The 27,541-nt window shown below is 44.1% G+C and overlaps 1 protein-coding gene across 6 annotated transcripts in view; it reads right to left on the bottom strand.

Annotated features, from left to right (window-relative positions):
- DENND5B (DENN domain containing 5B) overlaps positions 1–27,023 on the bottom strand; it is a 117,223-nt gene extending 90,200 nt beyond the window's left edge. For all 6 annotated transcript variants that reach the window (XM_054847926.1, XM_054847917.1, XM_054847934.1 and 3 more), the window contains exon 1: positions 26,762–27,023. In XM_054847926.1, coding sequence (XP_054703901.1) covers positions 26,762–26,873 — 112 coding nt within the window. In that variant the 5' untranslated portion in view covers positions 26,874–27,023. The remainder of the gene's footprint in view (positions 1–26,761) is intronic.
- Positions 27,024–27,541: the final 518 nt, after the last annotated feature.

Raw genomic sequence — 27,541 nt, 5'->3', positions numbered from 1 at the left:
ACTCAGTAGCAGCTATTTAAAACACCATACTACAATGAACAACTGGACATAAAAAGATGGGAACACGTTCATGTCGCATTTGTTACAAGGGACAGGCCTGTACATAATAGGAAAACATAACGCCACTTTTTTATAAATTAGCGAATATGATAACTTTTAAGCAATTATTATGCCCATGATCTAAAGAAAAAGTAAACAATCTTTTGGCACTTATCTGTACAATTTTCTGCCTTAATTCAGAAGGAGTGTTGAACTAATTTCAAGCAGTTACAAAAATTATGGGATCTCTGTGAGGCCACATCTGAGATCAAGCAGAATATAAAATGAAGCTTCAGTAACCATCTACATACATTTTAAGGAACAGGATTTGCTGTCCTTAAAGTGGCTGCAATTCTCTGCTTAATTTCTCATTCCTGTTGCTGCTCGTGGGCTCTGGTTGGGGAGGAGGCAGGAAGAGATGAATGCTCCGTTCTCCAAGCTGCCCTAGCATCACTTGTCAAGTATTTAGCAAGGATCAGACACATCCATATTCTTTTTCTTATAACTTTAATCATTACCATTTCACTGGCCCATTTATGATTTTCTATCTATTGCTACTATTCAAACAGGCTCTCTGGTCTATCTTACACGCATTCTCTTTTAACTAACACTGAGGCTTTGTCCCCATAGGCCGCTATCTGTTTTGCCTGTAGTAATCAGATTTTCAGGAATGCTTGGGACCCCATGGGTCCCTGCAAAAGTAGAGCTGATGTGGTAAGTAATGTGGAAAAACCCCAGTACTTTCATGCTCTGTGTAATGTTGGTCACCTCTAATTGCCTCAGAGCTGCCATCAGAGCTTCAGAATTATCATCTTTGTAGCATCAGAGAAACCAAATAAAATGTAGGCTCATGTCACTTCAAGCTTTTCACATCTAACCCAGAGCCAGCAGCCTTTACTGCTGGACTTTGTCAGGAGGAGACTGCAGGTGGTCTACCAAGAAGGTTTATATTGGCTAGAAATAGGCACTACAAGTGGTTCTTGTAGTTAATTTTGGCTTTATTTGTAAGGGAGAAATCCAATTTTTCTATTTCCTGTGTCCTCGCTGTTCTAAGCACCTGTGCAGCTCAGTTGATTTACTTTGCTATGAGTGCCACAAAAGGATCTCAGACATCTGTTTCAGATTTTCACATTTCTTTTGACTAACAAGTCTCATTATTATTGCAAAGCCCTGTCCTTGTTTTATTTACAGATGGTAAATGACGCTACATTCACATCCACATATAAAATTTTCATGTTAAACATCTGTGAGTTAATTATGATATGAAAGTCTCCACAAGCTCTAGTGCATTGCATGGTAGGTTAACGATGCCTCAGAGATGGTTTCAGTCTCTTCTGTTAAAAAGACACCTGGAGGATGGGGAGGACATGGGGAAAAGGAAGTAAGCAGCACCGGCTTTAATGGTTCAAGGAAACTGTCTCTGGTTTCACAGGCAAAAGAAGTTTTAAATTTCTGAAGAGTGGAAATTTTTATTTAAAGGAAGAAAGATTTTTGTGTGCACTGATACAAAAAATGACAATAAGAGACAGATACTCTCTCTAGCATTTGAGACCTCAAACTTGCAAAAATCTCCAAACCTGTTAGGACACAGAAGAAGGAAGGGAAGAATGAAATACATAAAAACCAATCTGAAATGTACGATGATGAAAAATATTTAATTTCCTCTTTTTGAAAGAAGGTTCCCATAGCTACCTTACGAAAAGCTGGCTTATGAAGAGGTAATCATGGGGTTTTCCAAATGTGTAGCCAGAGACTTCCTCTTAGGAGGACACTGCTCATTTCTGCCCTCCCTCCCACTCACACACACACACGCTACTGCAAGACAGTCCAATAATACACTGCTATTCAAAATGACTGCATTTATAATTTACACCAAGGCAACTACTGCACGGAGAGAAGCCTGCACCTGAAAAGCCTGAGGCTCTTCACTGCTTTGGAATAATCATCCCTGCAATGAGCTAGGGATATAATTTTTTTTAATGTATTTGTTATTTTTAAATAAAGGATCAAATGTAAAGTACTACCAGTTTTACAGAACCACTGAACCATAATTGCTGTAACCAAGAACAAAAGGCCCTCTTAAAGATGTACGCAAGAGTGCCTGAGTTCTTCATATCAGAGACATGGACTACCTAGCTGCAAATGGGGTGCTCCAATGCACTGCCAAGTCAATCATGACATACAGTCCTTCCGAGCCCCCATTAAGGATTATGGATTACTTCAAATGGTGCCATACCACTGACAACAATTTAGCAAAGGAAAAATGTCATGCCTGGCTAAGCCAAGAAGGTTGTAAAATGACCACAAACAAGACCCATAAAGTGACTGTAACTCCATAGTTCCCTGGTGACACCACTCATCTGAATGGGATGAGCTCAATGTTGTCAGGTGAAATACCGGACTGATCCTCAGCTCGATAAAACACGGGGACAAATGCTTTGAGTGAGGATGGGGACTTCCTTGTAACTTGCTGAACCTTGTAACAGTGTTACAGAATCAAAGTTCCTCTTGTGCCCTGCAGCTTTCATTGCGTCAGAGAGATTTATAGGGCCCATTAAGAAGGTGGTGATGAACGATTGCTTTTTACTTCCTGGGGCAAGCTGCTTTATGGATACGAACCTAGTGACTTAAATCCATGCAGATTCTTCTAACTGGCATTGCTAATGTCATACTTTACTTTCTGATGCTTCCTCCCTACTGTTCTGAAGAAGGGCAGGGGAAATCCTGTTTGCATGCATATTTCAGGATAATATTTTCCTGCTTGAACTCACACATTGAACATCAAGTTCTAACATTTTAATGAGGTGTCTAAACCATGCTTGTTATAATTAAAGTTTAAAATCTTGCTTTAAAAACTTGTTAGGTTCTATATTAATATTTCACAATGTGCTGCATTACCTTGTGCCATGCTGTACCAAATAGTTTATGCAACCTGCAAAAGATTTTTACTCAGCCAGGTACTGCACTTCTCCAAGACACAGCAAAGCAGTGACCTGTGTTTTACCCTAGGAGAATGCAGTCCTTCACACAGCCCCTTAGAGCTGCTACTGGCCTTGCAATGCAACCGAAAGGTTTGTCCTTGTAAACTGAAGCTGTGGTAGGACTTTGGAATATGAACTACAGGATGAAATTGAAAAGATACATCAACTTATATTTTATACCATAAGGATATTTAATCTTCTTGTCAATGACGACAAAGACGATCAAGTCCAGGAGCAGCTACTCAGAAGTCACATAGCATCCAGTCCTACCCATGCTGGGTGCTCACACAACTTTCAAAGAGATTTCCCCCCACCCCACTCTTTTCTTCCATGAGAGATTTGTTGTAGGCAACCATGATAAATAGCGGGACGTTAAGCTTTCCTTACATAGCCAAAGTACTTAACATCCCCTTTGTGAGGAGAATTTTAGCAAGAGGACTTTCTCCTTCCTTGACCCCACAGATACCGTGCATCAATTCTTGTCAGAAGACAAGGGTTTAGTATCATTGCTCCTCTTGAGGGACATGTCAGGGATAAAGCCTAGAAAGGAGAAGGGAGAAGGGAACAGCAGGGAAGAGTGTGCAGCCTGAGTGCAGGACTCGGGAGGGGAGCACCCCCAAACCTCTTCTGTGAGCCTCTGCCACCACTTCCCAGGTGCTCAGAGGTGCAGATCTGCTGAACCCTCAGCCAACCACAACATAAACCCACAAATTAAAATGGCCTTAGAAACTCTCTTTTGCTCTTCCTAGAAGGATTCTAGGGGGTCTTCCAGGAATTTTCTATAGGCAAGCCCAAACTTCAGGCCTATAAACAACTATCCGTATACTTCATTAGCAGACCTGCAGTGAGTAAACATGCTGATAAACGGAGTTTTGCCATAGCAAGTTGCCTCCTATGGAGGGCTGAGACTGTGTGGTGAGAAGTAATAGCTACATAACAAATGAACTGGATAAAATGAATACATCAAAGAGCAAAGTATTGATGAAGTAATTTGCAAATGAATGAAATCCATACTGATGAGTCCATTACTTTGTTTCAACTGTTTTTGTGCTAAATAGCAGGGCAGTTTTGATTAATGCAGTGATTACACGGAGCTTCAATTTGCTTAATATTTTATTTCTTCACATTCTTGCCTCTGTTTGAAGGACCGCGGCTTGTTGAGCATGAGTAACCACGCACTGAGAGGCTGCTGTACCACTTGAGACAGGTTTCCAAAATGGCAGGGTGCACTGGCTCCTTTTCAGGGGCAATGCATGCGCTGCTGCTGCAGTTTCTTGGACTGCTGGGGGGCACAGCACCTTCCTGAGCTGGAAGAGTTTCCTAATATTGTGTAAATGAGCAGTAAGCATATTCTTCAAACATGCTAGTTCTGCCTGCACTGGTACACTCTTCAGGAAAGTCAATCTGGAAGCCTCAAGGAAGCAATCCAAATAACTACATCCTCTTCTCTCTCACTTCAAAAAAATCATCATGTCTCAACAAGCTATGACTCCCTCATGAAAAAAAGTGACTAAACAACTTTCCAAAATAAGGTTAAAAGTTGAAACAGAAATGTAATACTGTGATAGGGATAAATTCCATCCATCAAATAAACTGAACAAAATTTTACAGGCATCACCTGAATTATTTCACAGACTGAGGATGCTCATGAAGAGAAGAACTCTGAGTATATGGGAGACAGTTGAACAAAAACTCCCTCTGATATCAGTAGAGGATGAAAAGCTGACTGGCCATTGTCCACGTCCACCCATCACAGCACACTGGGCTCAGCAGAAGGATGCACGTACACACACAAGCTCCCTACTATTTCAGTATGTAAACCAACCTTTCCAAAGGGTAACCATGAAGATGTGCCCCCTTAGGGAGAGCTATTTTATAACACTGTCTATGAATCATACTCCATAGCAACAGCATATACCAGCTATTAGACAAGATGGACGGTACATCTGAACAAGACAGGACAGGAATTGCCATATATGAGTTATCCACCATTACTGGGTAAAAGGAAGCACTCTGAATCCTCTTTGGCATTAGGTTGACCCTTTGGCAATTTAGGCAGACATGGATGTGCAGCAAAGAACAGCACTTGCAGTTCCTGCTACTTAATCAACACGTGGGATTGCCTGAATGAGACAACCTAATTTTCAATTCAGCCTTCCTACTAAATTTAACCCAGTAATACAACATATGGCATCAACTACAATTAGTCTTCTTACATTGAACTGGTACGTTTCAAGAAGGAAACTACTTTTCTTTGGAGATGCAGCAAGGTAAGAAAGAAGGCAAAGAGAGTTGTAAGACCTTTTCCTACTAGACAGGTTAAGCATTGTGGAGAAAGACGAGCCTTGCAGAGCAGAGGACTCTTCTGAAGGGTATCTACTTCTGTCAGAGCAAGTCCTCTGAGGCCTCTTCCACTACACTCCCTCTTGCACAAAAAGCTTACAGGCCCTCAGATAACCCTCTCTTTTTTGTCAATATTCCAATATAAGAGTCAAAGACTGAAGAATAAGAAAACTTGTTTTGCAAATTGTTTTTGAAGGAAAGAATTGCAGATATTGGTGAATAGATTTACGTCTTTGAAAACTGTCAAAATCTGTTCCATGCTCCCACCCACAAGATTTTTAGCATGATAGTTCAACCAAGTCTTTTTGTGCAGTTAAGCGTCACCAGACAGGCCAGTCCCAATCAAATTACACATCTCCCTAAAATTCGTCATGAAGAGTTACAGCTTTTCTCTTCCTCCAGTTCCTGCTTTGCTGGTGCTGCAGTAACCATCACCACCGCACCAAAATGGCTAACTTGGTCCTCACTCACTGCTACAAGAGCAGGACAATATTTGCAGCGCATTTCAGAAGCCACCCATCACCTTGCAGAACTATGTGGTGCCTGCACTGTAGGGACAAAGACCATGCAGCACTGAAAAGGACCACCTTGGCTGATGACACGCTGCCTGTTAGCTTCAAAAGGAAAGAAAAAAAGACAGCTGTCAGCCATTAGTTGCTTCTAAGACCATGGAACGTTTTGGTGAATATGGATGCAACTGAGCTTGTGCTTTCACAGCAAAAAACCCCACCTTCTGGATAAGCTTGTGGTAAATTACTCTGCATCAGAGCCCTATCTCAAGAAAAAGTAAGTGCTGTACCCATTTCAAAAATACTGTGATTTGGTCCGTCAGAGGTTTAAGAGTAGTTTATCTTGTAGTACAAAAAAAAAAAATAATATATATATATGGGATAATCCCTCTACACCACCTATCTCAACAAATCCTCTTAGAAACATCTATCAAAAGTACTCCCATATATGTCTTTTTACTTCTTACCGCATAGTTAAGAACATTATCTTATCATAAACTCACACATATACGGACAAAAAAAATTCAAAAAACCCCCACCAGCAAAAAACCAAAAGATTGATTGCTTGTTTCATGTTTCCACAACTTTCTGCTAATGAACTGAGGGACAGAGTAAGGGAACCAGGTATCAAAATTCTACTGTTAACATAAAAGAAAAGGTTGGAGATATTTAGAGGATCACTCCTGGTGGAATAATAGGACTTGTGCAATAATGAGGCTCTTGAACAAGCATTAGAATCAGTTGTCATGTACCATAAAAAAAGCCACTGAACATTCTTCATCTGCAAGGGCCCTAGCACCAAATGAAGTAGGCTTCTTTGCTCAGATCACTGACTGGACATCCCATGCAAAAGATTATTATGGTTACTTAATTCTCAGATCTGGTGCAGAAAAAACACACACAAGAAGCCATTAAGTTTACATGATTCTTCTTGAAGCTGTACCTGTTGGCCATCAAGGTCATCGTCTCTCATTTAGGACTACCAGAAAACTCTGCTGAATTCTCATCTAGCGAGGGGAAAAGGGTCATAGAGAGTTGTGAGCCTGCAGAAACTCCATTTTCTAACAACCCAGGTTATTTGGGGTCCCTTCAGCTGTGATGGAAGAGAGGAATATAATCTGCACATCCATGTGTATACACACACTTCGCCACTGATCTGGGGAAAGAACAGGTACCACCACCCTCAGCATCTCAGGCATTGTGCATCTTTGCTTTAAGGATTTTTGACAGTGTTGCAAAACTATTTGACTTTCAGCATCACCAACTCATCGCTCTTCTGTTTGATAATCTTTTTTTCTCTTATAACCTGGAAAAACTATCAGGTCTCTTATTGGTTTTGCTTATTTCTTAGGCTACAGACTTCTCCTCCCCTACAAATTTCTGCAAGCTCTCTTTTCCAATCAGCAGTCTGTATTCCAGTTTTAGTGTTCTTTTTAACCTCAAGCTTTGTATCTGGGCTATTTTAATACAATGCACCAAACAAAAAACAAACCTAAAAGATAACCTTAAGTTAGAAAGAGACTTGTGTTCATTGCTTCCTATTTTTCACCCACCCCACCCCCCAAACACTATTCATTGCACTTAAAATCATTTCCTCTGGGTCCAACAGAAGCACACACCATCTCCCTTAATCCAGGGCAGGAATCTCACACGCCCACAGAGGCACACCCATGCCCACAGATAAACTACATCACTCTTCCTCTGACTGCATTAAAATCCTCCTTTTTGTCAGCACATCTTACTAATCAGTATTTTGGATAACATGAACAGAAAGCTCTTAGTCTAGGACTGAGAACACAAACCCAGCAGAGAGCCTGCCTGCTTTCACAAGGAAGTTAAGAGTCTTCTGTCTTGTTCTGTTGGTTGAAGTTTGACTCGTTTGTCAGATGCATCTCAAATATATTCAAATATTACATTCAAATATACCTGAACAACTTGAGGTCTCTGTCTTTTTACCTTAAAAAACTTTGAAGAGTTGGCATTCATCCTGAATAAAAGCAACATGCATTTTACAAGGTTATTAAAACAATCTTCTTGCTCAGGCTTGAGCCTGTGCCCTCCAATTTCCTTCTCCACCTCAATTTATCTTCCTCCAATTCAAATCACTGTTACAGCAGATGAGGTTTATCAAGTTTATCAAACCAAAACAGCAGCTCCTACATCTACAGCTCCAAGTGAACTCAAATGGAAAGCATTCATTTGCACAACACTCCTGCCCTTCCCAATTAAAGCAACAACTAATTTGGTAGGATGTTAGTCCCCGGCCATCCCACTAGGGAGGCTGAAGCCACCTGGCACTGAACTGGTTCAGAACCTTCCAACTGTACGTGTAAATAACTGCAGCTTTCATAGCTAATGCTTTCATTGCCCTGTAAAAATAACACATTTTTTCCAGCAGACTGCAGGAAAGACAGAACACAAAGCTCCTCAGGACCTACAGTCAATGCCACGCCAGGATTAAAATTCAGGATTTAAGGTCCCCTACTATGCACTTATTCTTCCAGACACAAATAATGCTCCTATGTAATGGGATGTGGAAACTCTTGGCTTCCTCTTGCAGCTCCCAAGTAATCTCAGTTTTCTTTCTCCATAGAAGCTTGATCAGATCAGATGCATTCCCCAGAGCACAGCTTGTGCAGGCACCCGTCCGGACAGCGTTGAATACATGCACAGACCTCCGCAAGGACAAAAATCCCTGCGGTGGCAACCCATGTTGGCTGCAGTAAGCAATTAATTTTTGTCCGTTGGACACGTGCCCAAATGTCCCAAACTGACTCAGAAGAAGGAAATAACCCACCATCACGACCAGGTCAAGAAATATTTCAGTGCTGACTCTCCAGTTCACGCAGCATTTGCTCTGCATTTTTCTTCACCTCTCTGCAGCTTTGAATGCTGCTGACTAGCAAAGGCAGGGGTTGAAATTGCTATGCCAGGGCTTGTTCCAGCTTGGCAAATTCAATTAAATACAGCAGAAAAGTTCTTCTCTGATAGAGCCAAAGCTTCTTCAGCTAAACCAACTAAATCAACTACTGTTTCTATAAATGATGTTTCCATCATTTTTGTTAAGCACCTCTTCCCGCCTCCCCCCCCCCCTTTTTTTTTTAAAAGATGTAGAAGATACAAAGACCACACAAAAAGTGAAGACACAGAGGATCGTACAGCTACCACTGCAGCAAGTTCAGTAGCTCCCAAGGAGTAGTATATACACGTGTTGCCAAAAGCCCAGAGACCACAAATGGTCCATAAAGAGCATGTTGGCTTCTTAAACTCAACACTCATTTTAAACATAGTGATAACATAACCATCTGGAACTACCAGATGCATCATCACTGACTGCTGCATCCCATTATGAAAATTTTTCTTAAACAAAACCCTTTCAATTTTAAGCTGTTCCTCTTAAGCTAATGAAGACACTTCAGTGAAGCTTTTTGTGTCACCCTGTAGCTTAGTGGAAGAGAACCATGACATTCTCAGCTTTGGTAATTTAAAGTTAACTGCATGAAAACGGTGGGCTTCATCAAGCACATTTCCAAGGGTCCCATAGAGGTGCTAGGACTTGACATGGCAAGGCCTGACAAGCCTTACCTTGGCAAGATATTGAAACTCCACAAAACGTCCAGGTAAAGCACCTAGGAGCCTGTAGTAGCAGAAGCAGCCTGTAATCAGACTACCTACTACATACGAGTTCTGGTCTTTAAGAGTTGGGTACACTGCCATTTAAGTTAACCCAACTGAAGGGGAATGCTGCTTCTCTGGGCCTCAGGTATTTACCTGGAGTGTTTCCAGGCTTGTTGTGCCCTTTGGAGGTTGAAGACCTCAGCTGCTCAGAAGTGAGACGGGGACTTCTGCTGGAAGCGGCCTTCCCTCAGCACAGGCGCTCCATGCCAGCTGCAGAACCACCTCTGACAAAAATGTTCATGCTGTGTTTGAGGATGGGATCTCCAAGGAACATAGATGCTGTCTTCACCTCTCAAGATGAAGCCTGAAGAATCCCACCCTTGGGGAATACACGCGAAGGCTGAGAAAGAGGTGGAAGAATTGACCCAGGCAAAGCCACACCACCAGTGTGGTTTCCACAGCCAGTGAGGGCCTACTCTGCAGGAGCCATTACAGGACTTAGGAGGAAAGCCTGGCAGAGAGGCAGGCTACCGCCTCCCATGGCACAGAGCTTGGTACACAACCAGGCCGCCACATCAAAAGCAGTCATTTTATTCATTTAATTCCCTCCAAAAAATAAATCTTCCTCTATTCACAGCTGCCTGCACAGAAGAAAAGCCCTCCTTGCTCAAGCAGCACTGGCTCAGGCGCAGAGCTGTGAGGGAAGCCAGGGCAGGGAATCAGCTGGCTGTGCTGCCCGCCACAGCTGATAGCCGTGCTTCCATCTGCCCAGCGGCAGGCTGCAGGGCAGGGCAGGGCAGGCAGCCCGCTCTCCCGCACCAGCCCCCAGAACCTTGCTGCTCGCCGGGGCCAGGAGAGAGTTTAAGAGAAAAGGTTAATTCCAGGAACGGCCAGAAATATGGCACTCTGGCAACAACAGCACGAGTCCCTGCGCAGCTTGCCAGCTTTCTGCTAGTGGCTGGCAGCCGGCAGGAACAAAGAAAACGTGTCGGTGGCAAATGCTGGTTCGCGGGAGGGTGCTGAGGCGCCTGGGATTGCTACAGGGGCAGGCGTTTCTGGCATGGAACATGGGCTTTTGTGTTTGGGGGGTGAGTGGAAGGTGCCGGTTTCTTTTAGCTCCCACCACATTTTTAATGTGACATCGAGCAGCAGCAGCATATTAACTCACTTGCTACAACAAGGGGAACATTGCACTTCCAGCCCCATATTCAGTGATGCACGTGTGTACTGCACAACTACAGCAGCCACACTAGTCACTTCCCTTAATAAAAAAAGAAAAATGTACCATAAGAGTGTTAGGAAGGACTGGATTGACTCCACACACACACACCCCCATATTGCATCAGGGGAGCAATTGGCTAAATAAACAGACAGGACAGGATTGCCAGCCAGGTCATCTTTATCAGTGCAGGCGGTCCTGTTCGTCTCCAACTGGAAAGAGGAAAACTGCAGAGGCTTTACTCATTATTTTTGCTAAGTCCTGCAGCAGGATGTTTTCCTGCTCTCCAGACCTGGATTGTGCAGCTCTGTGCTACCTCTAGTAGTTATACATAGAAACAATCAATTAACAGGTTAACACGTGGCACATAAATAGATTGTACTTGTCAGCATGTCTAAGCCCTACAGGTCGGCTGGGCAATTTTATTTAAAAGACTCTGCAGTGGAATCACTGTGGGAAAGTAGGACTTTCCAGTCTGGATTATAGGGGCAGAGTATGATCAACTGGTTTTTCTGTTGTTTTTAAGAGAGCACAGGACAAAACTTCAGCACAAGTGAAAAATCAAATGAGGGCTGAACGTTACTTCTCCAATCTGTGCCTTATATGCTTACATATCAGAATAAATGCAAACAACCTGAATGCAGCCAGACATCATATTTCAGAGCTTGGGTGGGGGCTGGATAGAAGAATAGAGCACTTGGGGGATGAGTACATGTATTCTAAAATAGTAGTATTTTAGAAGACATCAACCCATCACTAATGAGATTCGGATGTCCAGCTTGCCTGGAGGAGGGCAAAAGGGGAGTCCTGCTATTAATAAACCGTGCTTAGTTTTGAAATTAAAAGCTCAAATACAAAGGCTCAGCAGTTCTCAAGAAAAAACCCCAACTTTTTCAGCATGCAAGCTGCATCCCTTCTCCACAAAAACTTGCTTTTAGAAACAGATGGCAGCCTGCAAGACCTACAAATCCTTTGTCTGGAGTAGCAAACTAGGCCCTATTGCCCATCAAAGTCAACCGTCACATTGTGAAGCACTGACCCTAACAAATCCATTATGTTTCTTTCTACCACAATGCTAAACCAGACAAAATGAGTCAGACTTAATAGGAAAGGGTGAGGGATTTTAAATCCCTTTCCCTCCCATCCTCACAAAAATAATGATGGGGGGTAGACTCTGCATTATCCCTTCACTTACAAGCCCTGCCAAGCCCTGCCATTAGGGCTGCCCGTTTGCGCCAGGCTGCCCGAAGGAGGATGGATTTGGGTTTGAAGCATTTATGCGGCACTGTGCAACAGCTTTGAAGTCAGCACACTACGTCAGTCAAAGTACCCGCACAGTCAAGAGCGAATATCCCAAGCAGGAAAGAAAAGCCCTTATGCTAGCTGAATAATTAGGTCTGATGCGCTTTGTAGTTTCTCAGCCCTCCCTTCCCAGCTCTGCCGAAGCGCTCTTCACAGGTAGCTGTGGGGAAAAGAATATAATGTTTTTTCTCCTCTGTCAGCTGAACCCAGGCAACGGGAAGAGACATGTGAAGAGATAGGAGCTCATATCAAAGAGCTGCTGCCTTCAGTCAAGGGAGGAAACAACAGAGAAGCCTGCTGAGGAGGTGACGGACGGGGCGATGGTGTGGAAAGGATCGAAAAGCCTTTTCCCTGCTATGGGTATTCGGTGCATCTTGACACACTAAAGGAAACACTCATCACTGGTCCTGTCAGCAGACACCTCCCAGCAAGGAATACTTTTGTCAAAGAGAAAATCTTTCTCAATAACAGTGGGTCCAGTTTATGAACGATCCAACTGCTTTCATCTTGCATATTTAAAAACAAGATACGACAAAAAAGTCAATGTCTTCAGAGGAACAGATTGGTTGGATTCTTCACACTCTCAGAGAAATTGCCCCCCATCCCCCTTTACTGGTTTTCTTTGGCATAAAACAATCTCTCAAGGACATGGCAACAACGACGCCGAAATTCAAAGCGTTGAGATCAAACACATGAAGCTGACGCTCATTACAGCTAAATTATGTCACCTATCTGAAGGCTCAAGCTTATTATTTAAGACAATACAATAGTCATTAATCACAGCCATTGTGTATTGCTCAAAAGGCGTCTAGAAAGCTAAAGAATAAAATGGAGATTTATTATACTACAGTGCCAGATTTAATTACATGGTTTTCTCCTCAGTATCTCACCACTTGTAGTTCACCACCTGTTTGCACCAGAGGACCTGAAATAAAGACGTGCCGGCCCTTGAGGCTAGGCATGCAAGAGGGGGCTTGTGCTGAGATTTTGCTATGGCTGTTGTGGCAGAAGACCAGCAGGCAAAGAGAACAGACCTTTTCAGGAGTCGCTGGCTGGTGAATCTCTTACGTAGAGCTATTGTTTTTCTTCAGATATTTTAAACTTCCAGTTCCTTTGAATATCTATTTATGTGCAGCAAGAGTACACCGTTGAACCCATACGCAAGAAGAAACAACTCGCTGTCTTCTTCCTAAAGCTGCCGCGAGAAGATTCATGCCCTCACCAACACAACAATGTATTTAAGCAGTACGTCTGCCTGCTGGCAGGCTTCTGAGTTTGCATTTTCTTCTATAAATATTTAACGTAGAAGAACTGTTCATGTTACCCACTTTGCCCGAAGTGTTTTGACAGCCATGCTCACCACATGACAATGATGCTCTATTTAACACTGCAGCTGCAGACAGGAGGATTTGGTTTCAGTTTTATACAATATTGTGAAACCGATGACCTCTCACAAAATAAACCAGATAATACATTTTTAAGGAGTAGAATTTAAATGCATTAGCAAGACAATTATCGGTAAGCCACTGCAAGAAAGGAAAACAGAAATTTAAGTCCTGGATGCAAGAGGTTGCTTAAATTTAGCTGCAATCCCTTTTTTTTATTAAACATATTCAGAAAGCAAAAATAAGACAATCAGTCCTGCAAAAGCCAAGCAGCCTCCTGAAATGGTTTCTCTTCAGGCTACAATAATTTCCAGACTTTCTGGACTGCAAATGATCATCAGCCCTCAGAGACCTCTACACGCTTTTACCAACCAGTTAATTGAATCCGCTCAAGAGAAGACGACGGCTCAGCGGACCACTTGGCCGGTCCCGAGGGAGGTTTGGCCCCAACCGCTCCCTAATGTACTAAGACTCAGCATAGTCTAGCAGGGACTAACCAAGAGTCAGTCTTTCACATCTGAAGATTACAACATTTTTCAGGTGGAGAAAGTTCAGGGAAACAAAAAAGCTTAAATAACCCAGCCAGTCAAACCCACACAAAACAGCTCTGCTACTGTTAGTGATGCGGAGAGGCATTTTGAAATGCTCACTTTAACATGGAATCACTTCAGCACGGCTTGGAAAAAATATGTAGAGGTAACATAAGAAAGAGAGAAACTGAGTCAGCAACGTTTATCCTTTCTGATTTTCCTTCCTGACCCCCGAGCGTAGTCTCGGTTACCCAGGGGCTCATTAATGCACTCATCTATTACAAGCTTGCTGGAAGCACAGAGTGATGCCACATTGGTATGAGCAGATTAATCAAGCGTGGATTGCCAACCTCCCGCTGCAATGCAATGCCATCTCCTTCTAGGCCATTTCAGAGGATGGATTCAGCTGAATATTGCCATTTATTTCCAAGACAACTCAAATGCAGAGTGATTAGCCATCCCTTGCAGTGCCTTTTACTGGAGTTACTCAAAATTTAATGCACTTAATACAGTTTATGACTCCTTATGCATCATTAGTGCTTTAATACATCATAATACAGTTCTTGGTTCTTAACAGTATTATCAGAAAGGTCAGAACAGCTTTTTCAAACAATAAAGTATGAGGATGGGCTGGTTTGTTTTTAAATGGGGGAAGGGAGAAGATTAAGAAGGAAAAAGAAAGTAGAGAGCCCCCTTCCCCAGCACATTCTGCTGCTATATCTCCCATTCAGTGCATTTGGGGGGGGTGGGGGGAAATGCTTTTCCATAGACACATCTCTTGGCTGCAAGAGCACCAACACAGCCAAGCTCCTATGTCCTTTCATTGAGCTTGAGGAAGGACTTGGACCAACAACCAACCATCCTTGCATTGCCATTTATTGCCAAACATAGCTTTGCTCCCACTGCCTGTTAGCACGTTGTAGGAGCCGTAGCAGAATTGCTCCCTTAGCAAATACTCTTAATTTGAGACTGGGAAGGAAAGACAAAGGAAGATGGCATTAACACAGCTCCATGGTTTCACAGATCTAGGTGCAGAGCACTAGCAGTTACGTGACAGGACGCCAAGACAGAAATCACGGTCCTCTCATCTGCAGCTCCTTTTGCTCACACGAGCCTGTTAACTCTGAACTTCCCTCCTTTCCCCTCAGTACCACGAGTTACCCTTCATTCCTCAACCCACCAGATGGGCAGGAGGCAATGCACACTCTGCTCCAATCCCAGCTACGTGGCTGCCAATCAGCCTGCCAGGATACCCACGTGGAGGGGCCTCTCTTGCTTTACAAGGTGCTGTTGCTTTTCCTGCAGCCTTTGTATTATTGGAAGGTTAATTAGGATCTCTGCTCTAGCTGCAAGGACTTCACCAAAAAAAAATCCCATATCTTTTCAATTTTCTCTCTGACAAAATTAAATTGACCTATGGACTCAGAAGTTGGTAGATAAGGATACAGATTGTTTGGGGGGGTTGGTTTTTTGACTTTTTTTTTTTTAAAAAAAAGGAAACGGGTCTAGTGTGATCACATTATCGATCACACAAGCTGAGTTTTGAGTGTGATAACACTACACTATTAACAACACAGATGGTCTCCTGCTTAGCATCAGCTTCGCTTTTGAGCTATTCAGTGCACCACGAGCAATGCTGGGACACAGTCAGAAGTCATTGCCATGAAATGCTGACAGAATATTAACCAATAACTGAAACCCGAGACAGATTTTGAATTGCAAATAGTTTTCAGATCTTCACCACTATCAAATATGATGTATCTTGGACGTTCCACTGCGATAGTTGCTCCAAGCAATTCATTTTCAGCTCTGGGACAGACCAAAATCTGTGTCTTTTCTCCCCGGCTCCCGGACAAATGCCTCTTCCAGCACTAGCACAGATCTGCAGGCGAGGAGCATGAATACATCCAGGCCCCAAGACAAGATGTTGTTTTCTCATTCTTATTCTTGCTGAAAGCACGAGAGCTGAACTAATCGGGGCCCCGAGCCCCTGGGTCACAGCCAGGGCACCCACGCCAGGGACCTCAGCTCTTTCTCACCTGCTGACTGGGACAAAGCAGGGTTGAGGGGTCCAAGCTCATTAAGGCAGAGTTTTCATGGGAAGTTCAGCCCACATTAAGCTAGAGGGGTGGGGTTTTTGTTGAGGGGTTTTTTTTGTGTTTTTTTTTTTTTAACAGTGTGTTAGGTTGAGCAATTTTCAACAGGGCTTTTTCTTTCCCCTCCCAACTCACCACCCTGCAGACAGCTCCGAGAAGAAAGAAAACAAAGACACAGGCATAGAAACGATAGTAAGTTATTAACCAGAGCTGCTATTGTGAAAGTTAACATTTCCCATCACTAGTTCCTTTTTGCCAAGTACGACAGCAGACCACAGCTACAGCTGCCTCACCCTATGCAGATGTTCATATTGATAGAGGAAAAAATGATTACTTAATAGCATTCCTTACACCGGGATTCTTTAGCTCTTAGTCATTCCTCGATTTGAGATAGAAACACTAGACTGCTTGAATTAAGAGTCAAACAACATCTGCTATTACACTCGCTAAAGCCAGAAAGAGTCAACATATTTGCAAATGCTAGTAAGATAAACCTATCTTGAATAGCATCATCTTGGGAAAAGGCTAAACACCTAATTCACCTGTGCTGAATAGCTGCTGTGCTGATTTCCAGAGATAAATATTCTCCCTTAATAGATTCATAACAATAGTCATTAGAGACAAAGGTTGACAACCCAAAAAGGGGTGCATTAGAGACACCGTAGTACCATTCTTCCTGGCTTTGACATTCTGGAAGCATTTACAAGGCAAAAGGTACAGCAAACACCCTTCAAAGCTCTGTGACAGAGCATGCATCCACCAGCAGTCATTTTATGAAACACCTGGCAGCTTTTAAGCCCTGTGAGTCATGACCAGCCATTTCATCTTCACAGAATTACACAAAATTTTAAGGGTTTGGGTGTTTTAAATAAAATGTGAGAATTCTGCCCCAAATACTTGGTAATGTGTATTTTCAAATTGTTATACTGGAAGAATAAACAAAATGAGAAAGCACATCATCTAGATTACAGAAAGTCCCATCCTAGAAACTGCAACAGCCCTTCATCTCTCCCACACCAGCCAGCATCACATCTGAGACAAAGTCTATGTTAACAGAGCTGTTGTTTTGTTTTTAAGCATAAAATTGTTCTTAATTTTAAATTCATGTCAGTATGCATACGGCAAACAAGAATACCAAGTGGGAATACTGACGGAAGAATAGTATTGTGTGAATAACTAACTAATCAGCAAATCTGCCCCTCCCTCAGCAATGAAAAGCCAAATATTTACTCAATCGTATATTGCATTCTTTGCTCAGATACTTCATAGTTTGAATTTAAAAAATAAATCTCTCTCCTTTTACGAGAGCATCTCGTGGGAGACCAGAGGGCCTACCAGAAGGTATTTACACCATCTGTCTGGATTTATCTCAGCAGCAACCTGGAAAAAGAGCAGGAGAGGCGGGCTCCTAAATCAGGGATTTGGACCCCGTAGACAGTCTCCAGGCCAGCGAGAACCTGGGCTCCAGAACCCATCAGACATCTAAAATCAGTGTAAGCAATACCTATTTGGACCGTGGCAGCATCCTCCTCTCCCAGCAGGCTCCAGCTGCATCTCGAACATCAGTCAGTCCAAAGCAGGCTGCTCGACCCATTTGATCAATATTTCATTGAGAAATTACCAGTTCAGTGAGCGCTTGGTTTCACCATTTCATTACAAAGAGCTCAGCCTTCCTGTCTTTCAGCCGAGAGACTCAAAGCACATCTTGCACCTGGGCAGCCCCGTGTAAGGGGCATCCACGGCGACACTTGCTTTTTCCTTGTAACTATAGTTACTGCTAACACAGGTAACGTTGCATTTACATCGCATGCCACCGCATGCCAATCAGCTTGTACGTGAAAATAGCTATGCATGGAAATGAGCATAGGTTTATATAGATGCTAAGGGGAAAATGCAAATTTATACAAATAATTTCAGTCATCCATGAAGAGCAGCAGCCACTACACACCCATGACAGTTGAGCTTTGCTTTTTTTTTTTTTTAATCCTGCCATTGTTTACACAGAATGGTGTTTCAGATTAAGCCCCCTTACTCTTCCACATGCTAGTCTTTAACATGACAAGAGAATACCAAGAAGGAGGTGGACAGAGGATTCTTCTAGCTTTCATGCTGTGCAACCTACCACTCACAGAGCTTCAAAGTACTATTTGAGTCTGATATAAAGCTTGTTTTTTTAAAAACATTTCTACTAGGTCCTAGAATTATTATTGCAATTTGATTTATCAAATGACTGTAAAGCAAAGCCAAGTTCATGCTCCAAAGGGAGGGAAGCTCACTCTGAGAGTGACATATTTAAACATTGCCTCTGAACACAAAACAAGAACTGCTGACATTTTTGTATGAAATTGTTCTCTCACTGGAGAACAACCTTCACACACTACCCCCAATATTATGTTCTATTAAGAGTTAATTTTTGTACTATCACTCGAAGCAGGTCACTGAGATCTACAACATCCTTCAAGCCTACTCTACATGGAGTATATATTAGCAAGGGAATACTCTTTAAGCATCTGTTTGGATGTTTTGATTTATATTTTTTTCCATGGATGGGGTTGATAGATGGAAGAAGCAGCAAAACCTCACACCTTGAAGGACCACGGCTTCATGTTTCCAGCCAGGCACCTTTCTCAAAAGAGAAAGCTCTGGGCTAAGATACAATGATCAGAGAGCTGAGTAAAACGATCTTTGACTCCAAGCAAGGAGCACAAATTGAGTTGTTTATATTTTCATACTGGTAATGTAACAGAAGCTTCTTTGAGCCATGCCAGTATCTGACACCTCAGCAGTCAGTCACACATTAGTCATCTCCCCAGTATATGTCTTCTATTGTGATGACCCATCACCATTTCTTCCCTAATTACTTTTGAGATTATCAATACAGCTAATGTGACCAAAATACCACAGTGAAGGCCTGCTGTTTCCTGTCTAAATTTGGGTTTGCTCAATGTAACTTTTCCTACCATAACTATTTTCTGCTGGTTTCTGGTCAAGCGGTAGATAATGAGAAAGAAAAATGAAAAAAAGTAGGTTATTTACACTCAAACTTTATGTAGGTTCACATATTTTTACTGCTACACTTCCTCTCCATATGCACAAGAGGTGGCTGAACAACCTCCTTGGAATCTTCCCACATATGTAAGTGGTCCTACGTGACCTCAAATAGCACCAGCCATGCACCACAGCATTAACTAGATCACAGTGCACACGCTGGTTTGTTGTTTGGGGTTTCCCCCCCCCCCCGCCCCTTCACTGCATTCACATTTCTCGTTGACTCCAACCCTCATTGAAGCAGATCAGCAACTGCAGCAGGGAGCAGCGTGCCAGCCGTGTATCCAGCGTCAGCCCTTGCAGCGGCTTTGCAGGCCGTACGTTTGCCAGCATGTTTCAAGGATGAGCTGGCGTTAAGGACAACTTGATTAGTCCATGACAAGCAGGTGAAAAAAGGCAGGCAAGAGAGCCCTGACACCCTCATCCTGCTGGCTTGCACGCATCTCAGCCTCTCCTGAAGCAGCTCATTTTGGAAGTATTCCTACAGTGAGCTCCGCACTGGCATAGGAATGCTGTAGGCACAGTGTCAGGGCGCTGGCACAGCTCCTGCAGCGCTGGTAAATTGCCCTGGCGAGGACAGAAAGGATTCACGGGCAAACAGCTGAGCAGAGAAATCAACGCTGCCGTCACGCACTGCCTCCAGCAATCCTCACATATTTACGGTTTCTGCTCTCCCGCTTTCAGAAGGGTGGGTATCGCTTTCCCTCAGATGCCACCGTCCTTTGGGGCCGTGAGGACCACTGTGGAGGCGGACGTCGACACAGGAACCTCTCTGCTGAGAACAGGGCCTGTCACCATCAATGTAGGCTCAAAAACACCATCTCCCCTCACGCTCCCTACCAACACCCAGCGTGACGAGGCCTGATGTGGCGCTGCCACGCTCTGCGGGACGTTGGCACACTTGCCTTTCAGCGCTCTTTGCCAAGGTGGCTGTGGTCCCGGGGACCCTGGCTCTCCCCGGCCACTGCACCGCTAAACCGTTGGGATGGGGCCAGCAGTGACTTCAAGCCCGATGTGCAGGAACAAGATTAGGGCTGGATTTAGGTTGTTCTTATAAAGGACAGCAGCTCAGCCACTCTGCCTGCCAGCACTTTGATTACTACTGCTGTTTACACTATGTGACGGAAAAAGGCGACGTACCGCAATATTAACAGACCAGTTACCAGAATTTTCACTAAAATAAACCCTCGTGTACATAGTCACACCTTCTTCTGTGCTACTGCAACAGCCGCTGGCAGCTAAAGAGCCTCTGAGAGTGCAAGAGGGTTTAGTCTTTCTAAGTGGAAATTAAAACAGCAGCTTATCTAGCAAAGAAGTACAAGAAATTCTCTTTGGTTTAACATTAGTGAGTCAGTGCTATTGATAGGAATAATGATGTTTTTACAACCAAATCAATGCCTTATTTTCAAAGGAATACAGTATAAAAACTTAGATGAAGGCAGATGTATAACAGAACGGTCACACCAGGGTTGGTGGAACATTTAAATTGTGTGTCTCTAGCATAAATAAAAAAGAGAGTGAAAGCGCTATTACTAAAGCATAATAACATGTCACGACCATTAGCAATTCCACAAATGGTCTGTTATCCAAGTAAGCAAGAGAGTTACTCCTTATTAAATGTTATTGTAAATGGTGATGATACATGTCAATAATATTGACAATTCTTTATAAAAAGCACTGTTTCCTTTGGCTGCAGAAATCCTCCTACAGAAGCTAAGTCTTTAATGTATAATTCAGAAATCTATTTAAAAAAAAACCAACTGTGTGGTGTTTACAACGGAATTCTGGTTTTCCCCACTAGGATAAAAAAACAAAACCAAAACACATTTAAGAATAAACCATTACAGCTATTGTCCGTGCCACCATCTTTAAAGATGCAGAAGGCAGCATTATTTCTATTTCAGCATCAAGTCAAGGTTGCGGGGATTATCTCCATACTCCCTTTAACTAGAACAGCAACACTTCACTTACGCAGACCAAGATCAAAAGATTTTTCTCAAATGAACAAAATATTAACCCAGCTTAGATTTTTATCAAACAGGTTTCCTAAATGAATACCCAGTGTTTCCTTCTTTATTATGATCAAGTTACAAAAACCAACAGTTACTTCGATAAGCCAGCTGCTCCATCCAATCCCTCATCCATGACACTTGCTTATTCCAGCCATGACATCAGAAGATTTAGTGCCGCATTTGAGCATCACCTCTTAAGGGGGGGCAGGAGAAATGCTTGAGTCCCATCCCTCCCACAAACCCCATAACAATCAGAAATCCTAAGCAATCCGCTACAACTGCTTCCAAGGAGCAAGTTAAGTTTTGTTAAATTGTACAGCATAAGCCATCTTCTCCTCTACCAGTACCACTCTCATTCACATCCAGGTTACTTAGTCTGGACAATCCCTCCAAAAATGCTTTGTACAACTCTGGACTGTACTTAAAAATGAAAAGCAAAACTCCTGTAGCCCGCTCTTCATTTGTGGCAATGAAACAGGAACCGCAACTGTTTAGATATTCCTTGGTCAAGGGAAATTTCTCAGTCTATTTCCAGTAAACTAGGAAAAAACCCAATTACTTATTTTCAGAAAAGTCACGTACACGAGAAGTTGTATTGCTGTAGTAATGCCACCAAGTTTTCTGGCACCGCAGGGTGACTTGGCATGAAGGAAGCATGATGGAGAACAGCTTTGGCTGTGGGGAGACTCTGCAAGGCATGAGCGCGCAGGTGCCAAGCACACACAAGGACTAAAAAGTCTTTTAGCTTTCTAAAAATAAGAGCCTACTAGATAAGAAGCACAGTTAGCCAGACTGCAACACACCCTGTTTGGTTTTCAACGTTATGAACTGAAGTAACACTTCATTGATGGGGGAAATTAACTACCAGTATCTGGATATTTATAGGGAAATGGCATGAGGTAGGCGCAGTGTTTATTTTCCCCAAGACGCCCAATGTTTCTGATGAGCACTCTCAGCTTTGCTGGTCACGAAGAAAAAAAAGAGAAAAAAAAATTTAAAATTTGATCTTAAAAGTAGAGTAATGAAGCTCTACAGCTTTAAAGTATACATTGAACCAGGATAATGAGATAGTGAATCTTTACACAATGGCCAAAACTAGACAGTGCAAAATACGTTGCTAGACAAGATACAGTAACTAGAACGTCTCCTCACCATAAGCATAGTCTTGAGGTAATATTTTAAGGTTTACGTGTGGAAAAAAGCTATAAAACTTTCCATTGCACACAGCAAGAGGGCTACCACAACTCCACCAATATTGACGTTCTGAGATGCAGAAGACATCATCCAACATGGTCCTTCAGGCCCCAGTTCCCTTGCTGGCTTACCGCATCCTCTCTCCCTCTAAACCGCTCCTGCATCAGCATCCTCCATGGAGCACAGACCAGTCCTTCCACTTGGCAAGAAAACACCCATCTGTAATTCTCTCTCTACTGTCCTCGTACCAAATTACTTCCCCAATAAAAGATATTTCATTTTCTTTTAAACCCAGCCATGTATATTCTACATTTTTCTAAATTGTAGTTTGCGACACTCTAACAAGATACTACAAGAATTAATATGTCCTCAAAGCAAAATGCAAAAGCTGCTACAGCCAGAAAAATCTTGTGCCTTGCACACACACTTATGAAGTTCATATAGTATGACAAAATATGTAATAGAAACAATTTAATGAACAATTAGGTTTTTTGTTTAAGGTAATGTTAAATATTTACTGTAACGAGTTCATTTAAGCACATGCAATTCCAAGGCTGATAGTCTCAAAATGGCTTCACCTGCAAGAAGTAGGCATGAAGATGAAAGTGAACTGAAATGTATTTTCCATCAGCCCTGAACATGAGAGAAAAGCTCCCTTCATCCTATTCTAGTGGAGTTCAACAGGGCACAGAAACCAACACTGAAATTTTCATGCTTTTCAAGATTCTTCACATCAAATACAGGGCTTTTCTCTTCTGACCTCTCCAGCAATGAAGTACCAAGAAATCCTTAGACAGTTTCCTTTCCTCCCTCAAGTCCCTAGAAAGATTTTTTTTTTCTTCCATCCTCAACTGAGAGCTTTGAGATAGTGAAACCAGTGTTTTGACAGCATTATAATCCATACGCTACTTTGCTGCATGCCTGGATATGTTACCAAGTTGAGCAATGGGTAAACAGCTTTCTACTTTTCAAAATTAACTAACTTAAAAAACCAAAATGAGTCCATTTGAAAAGCCACCTGTGGAAGTATTTCCTCTTAAAAAAATAAATTAGGAAAATCTGTACCAGAATATAGCATACATGCAAAAGAAAAAAAAAAGAAAAATTAAACATTTGCATGGTGGAAAATTGTTATCTACAAATTTATTTTAAGCACTGAGCATCCACGGGAACAAGAACTATAAAGCAAGCCACTCTTCCCTAAAAGCATGTCAAGACTTTATACAACTTTAAAATCTTAATTTTATTTCATTTGTGAACAGACCTAACAACCCTATAATAAGAATTAAAAAGCTAGTTCTTTGCCCTGCCTCTGAGAGCATCATCAAAACATTTCACTTCATGCCTGATGCATTAGATCAATTGTTTTGGTGCGTTGGTTTTTTTGTTGTTTTGAGGTTTTTTGGTTTGGTGTTTTGTTTTTTTTTTTTAACTGCAGAGGGTTTGTGCAAGAAGAGATTTTGGGCTTAAATCATCTGGCAAGGAAAGCCTTCACATGGGGGTGGGTCCCAGGCTGTCCCCAGCGAGGGGAGGGTTGTAGGTCAGGGAGCTCCAGATGATGCCAGAGCTGACTCACCTGCAGCTCCTTGGCACGCCACGTGCCCCGCTGAGGTGTCTGTGCCTCAGCTGATCACCAGCGAGCCCATCTGGAAGCTGAAAATCCCTCCGGGATTTTGTAACTTCTGCTCCATTCAGAGGAAGGGCGCTGGGGTCTCCAGGGCGGCAGAGGCAGAGTTGCTCCTCTCATCTCCTCGTGCTCTTCTGCGCAGCCCTAGCGCGGCTCCCTTCAGTCAGACCTCACCCGAGCGAGGTGCTTTGTGTAGGCTAGCTGCTAAGGGACTCGCAGGTTTGGAGATAAGCAGGTTCTTAATTACTTTTTTGCTAAATCGAGGATGATCTGTGTGGCGGCTTAAGCTGCAGCAACTTTTCATTGACGCCATGGCTTACCTCAACAACCTCTTTAAGCACAAGGCTAGCAAGATGGAAAGCTATCACAGCTACATAATTCAATACTGAAAGATCATTTCTTTCTACAAAATGTTGTGAGACCATTTTTAGAAAGAAAGAGCCTTCCTTTGTGGGTTTCCTGTGATACAACAGATTTTCTGTTCCCTCAAGCATCTTTCTCCCCACCTGTTCTGGTAATGAATTCAACCCTGGTAGCTTGGGTTTTGAAACCTGTAACACAGATTTCTAGATGGATCTCACTACTGCCTGCCTACAGTGGCATTAATACTCCCCAAGCTTTAACAGAAATCTTTTCTCAGCTACATCTAAAGCCAGAGTTACTTTTTCCATGGCTGCATTATATTTGTGGCTCACAGCACTCCCCGTTCCTCCCTAACATTTCCAACTGCTGAGCTCCCAGCTGATAGCAGAAAGCTCTTGTCACGAGTCCCTAAAAATACAACATTGCTCAGCGGCAGTATTAAGTCCCATCATAGTTCTGTAACTCCACTTCCTCCTCTATCATATCCCAACCCTCTTAGGTATTGGGAATGCCTTCCAAACTGGCATTACAAAAAGTCATGTATGCTTAAACCATACTGCTGGACCTTGCCTAGTTTAAACCCGTAACAGAGACATTACTACTTGTAGTTTCCAATTGGGGGGTGGGGCGAGGGAGAAAATAAAAAAAGAAGCCACATTTGCTTTAAAAACAACTACTTGTGGTAATTTCTCTTCGAAATCATTCACAGTTGCATTATATTTTATAAATGGGCAGATGTGCCAAAACATCTGTCTTTTACTGAAAAACCAAGAGGGAGACTTCCTTTAGCTTTGAGATCTGCTTAGTGTTGCTGGAACTGTTAGGCTAAACCTACCGAACAGCCATAAAAGTTGAGCCCTGCAGCTGCCCAAAGCCACCGCGCTCAGCCTGTCCTTGAGCGGCGCTCCCCAAGCACAGCGCACACGCCTGCGCGTCTCACCGGGAAATGGAGCAGAAATCAGCAAAAGACAAGTTTGAAAGTCTGGGTACTCATCAGGGAAAGCACAGCCTGCCAGCCAACACTGCCTTAAAAATAGTTGCTTTTCAGATAGAGTTAGAGATGACTCAGTTTAAGTAGCTGAAACCCCAATAGGTCATATTATGCAAATCAAACCCTGCACGCCATCAGCTGGGAGACAGCTCATGAGCCAGGAGTTTTCTACTAAAAGCAGCAAAACTGAAAACATACAATTGCAGTCACTAGTACATGTGAAAAAGCAAACGGAGATTAAAGCACATTTGGCTAACGCTTCCACTTGGAGATCCTAGGGCTACCTCCAGTCCACGCTCACTGCAAAGGGAAAAGGTTTAGGCACCCTGTGTTAAGATAAAGCTCCTTGGAACGTCACATCCAGGTTACAAAAATATGAACTTCAACCAGGGGACGTTGATCAGTGTAGATCATCAAGTCTTTCTCTTACACAATCAGAAGGCGAGGTACTTCCTGACGCAATAGCAGCGGAGACCTCGCCAGGATCCCATCACCAGGCAGAGGTGCCCACCGTGACAGCTACAGCTGCCTTCAACTTCAGTCACATACAGCTCATTCGCCTGCAGCGTGAACGCATAGGAACGGTCAAACATATGTGCTTAAGCACTTTCAAACTTGCAACTCTGAGGAAACGTTTAGCTTCTGTGCAATTAAGCCCCATTATTAAGCTTATAGTTGATCTAATCTTATGTATAAAAAAAATGACTTAATCAGTTCCTTCTATTTAAACACAAGCGACATTTAGGAAGGAATACTGCCTTTCCTCAATATAATCAGCTCCAAGCCAGTCATGAACTGTCCAAAAATAAATATTTTAGAAAATGAGTTTGATCCCATAGTAATAATTTTGCTCGTTGATTTTATAGCATTCTGAGGGCTGGAGGGGGAAGAAAGGATGCAGGAAGACTGTTTCTGAATAGACGTAAGATGCGAATAAAGCAGCATAATTAAAGATGCGATGCCATTAATTTATTCAGTTCTTCCCAGATCCCTCCCCCACCCCCTTTCCAGTGCAAATAGGGAAGAAAACGCATCTGCCCCGACCGACAGCTCGGTCATTCGGCTCCCTTCAATTCCGTAACCCTCGGTTGCCTTTTCCCTCCAGGCGCACCCCGCTGGCCGCCAGCCGCCGAGGAGAGGGGGCGAGGGCTGCCCTTCCCCTTCCACCATTAGGGACCAGGGCCAACGGCGGGCCGGCGGGGCCCGGCCTGCGGCGGAGGGCGCATCCCGGCGGCCGGCAGACAAACGCCCCCCGCCGGGAGCTGCCCTTCGGGGGATGCTCCGCCAGCTCTCCGGCGGATGCTTTATCCTTCAAAGTTGCTCCCTCCCTACGGTTTCTGCCGGTTCGGCGACCCCCTCCTCCCTTCGCCCCCTCCTCGGGGTGGGGAGGAGCAGACATTTTGAAGCAGCGGATCCCAAAATCCCGCCGGGCCGCGGCGAGCCGCAGCGGTGCGGGTGCGGGCGAGGCCTCCGCGCCGCGCCCGGCCCCGGCGGCTCCGCTCACCTGCCAGCTCGTCGGGCTCCAGCCCGCTCTCCGCGTCGATGCCGCACAGCACGAAGTAGTGGGCGAAGCGGCAGGGCGCCGCACCGGGCCCGGGGGCGCCGCTCCCGCTCATCCCGCCGGCAGCGGCGGCGGCTCCCTGCGGCAGCGCGGCTCTGCGCGGCGGCGGGGGCGCGCCCGCGGGACGGTCACGGCGCACCGCCCCCCATCCCCGGCGGTAGCGGCGGCGCGCAGGCCGCGACGGGCGGGCGACGGGCGGGCACCGAGCGGCGGCTCCGTCAAGCGGGCACCGAGCGGCCCCGCTGTCAGCTGAGCGGGGCGGGGGGAGCCGAGCGGGGCGGGCGGTGCCGCACTGCCGGCCCGCCCCCGCGGGGCATTTAAACCCTGGGCAGCCGCCGCGGCGCCTCCCCCCGCCCCGCTCCGGGGCTTTAGCGGGGCATTGCCGGCCCTTATCGGCGTTTTGGGTGTGAGGGATGCGGGAGAGCCCCGGGCGGCCTTGCCACACGTTTTTTCCATAATTATCGGGGAATGTGATTAAAGCTTCCCCCGCCCCCCAAGGTGTGAGTAGGGGAGGTTGGATTTATTTAAATAAAAAAGGGGATGGTGCCACCTCCCATGGCGGATGCTGCTTCACCCCCCCCCCCCGGCAGCCGGAACGGGCCGAGCATCGGGCAGCGCCCGGGCTGCGCTGAGCGTTTTCTGCGGGAATCCTGCTGGGGAAAATGGCTTTTTCTTCTCCCGACCCGAATCTCGAAACAACAACAAACCCAGCCCAGCGAGGGT

The sequence above is a fragment of the Grus americana genome, chromosome 1 (assembly GCF_028858705.1).
Source record: "Grus americana isolate bGruAme1 chromosome 1, bGruAme1.mat, whole genome shotgun sequence".
Classification (NCBI taxonomy): Eukaryota; Metazoa; Chordata; class Aves; order Gruiformes; family Gruidae; genus Grus; species Grus americana.
The sequence above is the reverse complement of the archived record's forward strand: the minus strand, read 5'-3'. Positions and strand labels throughout refer to the sequence as shown.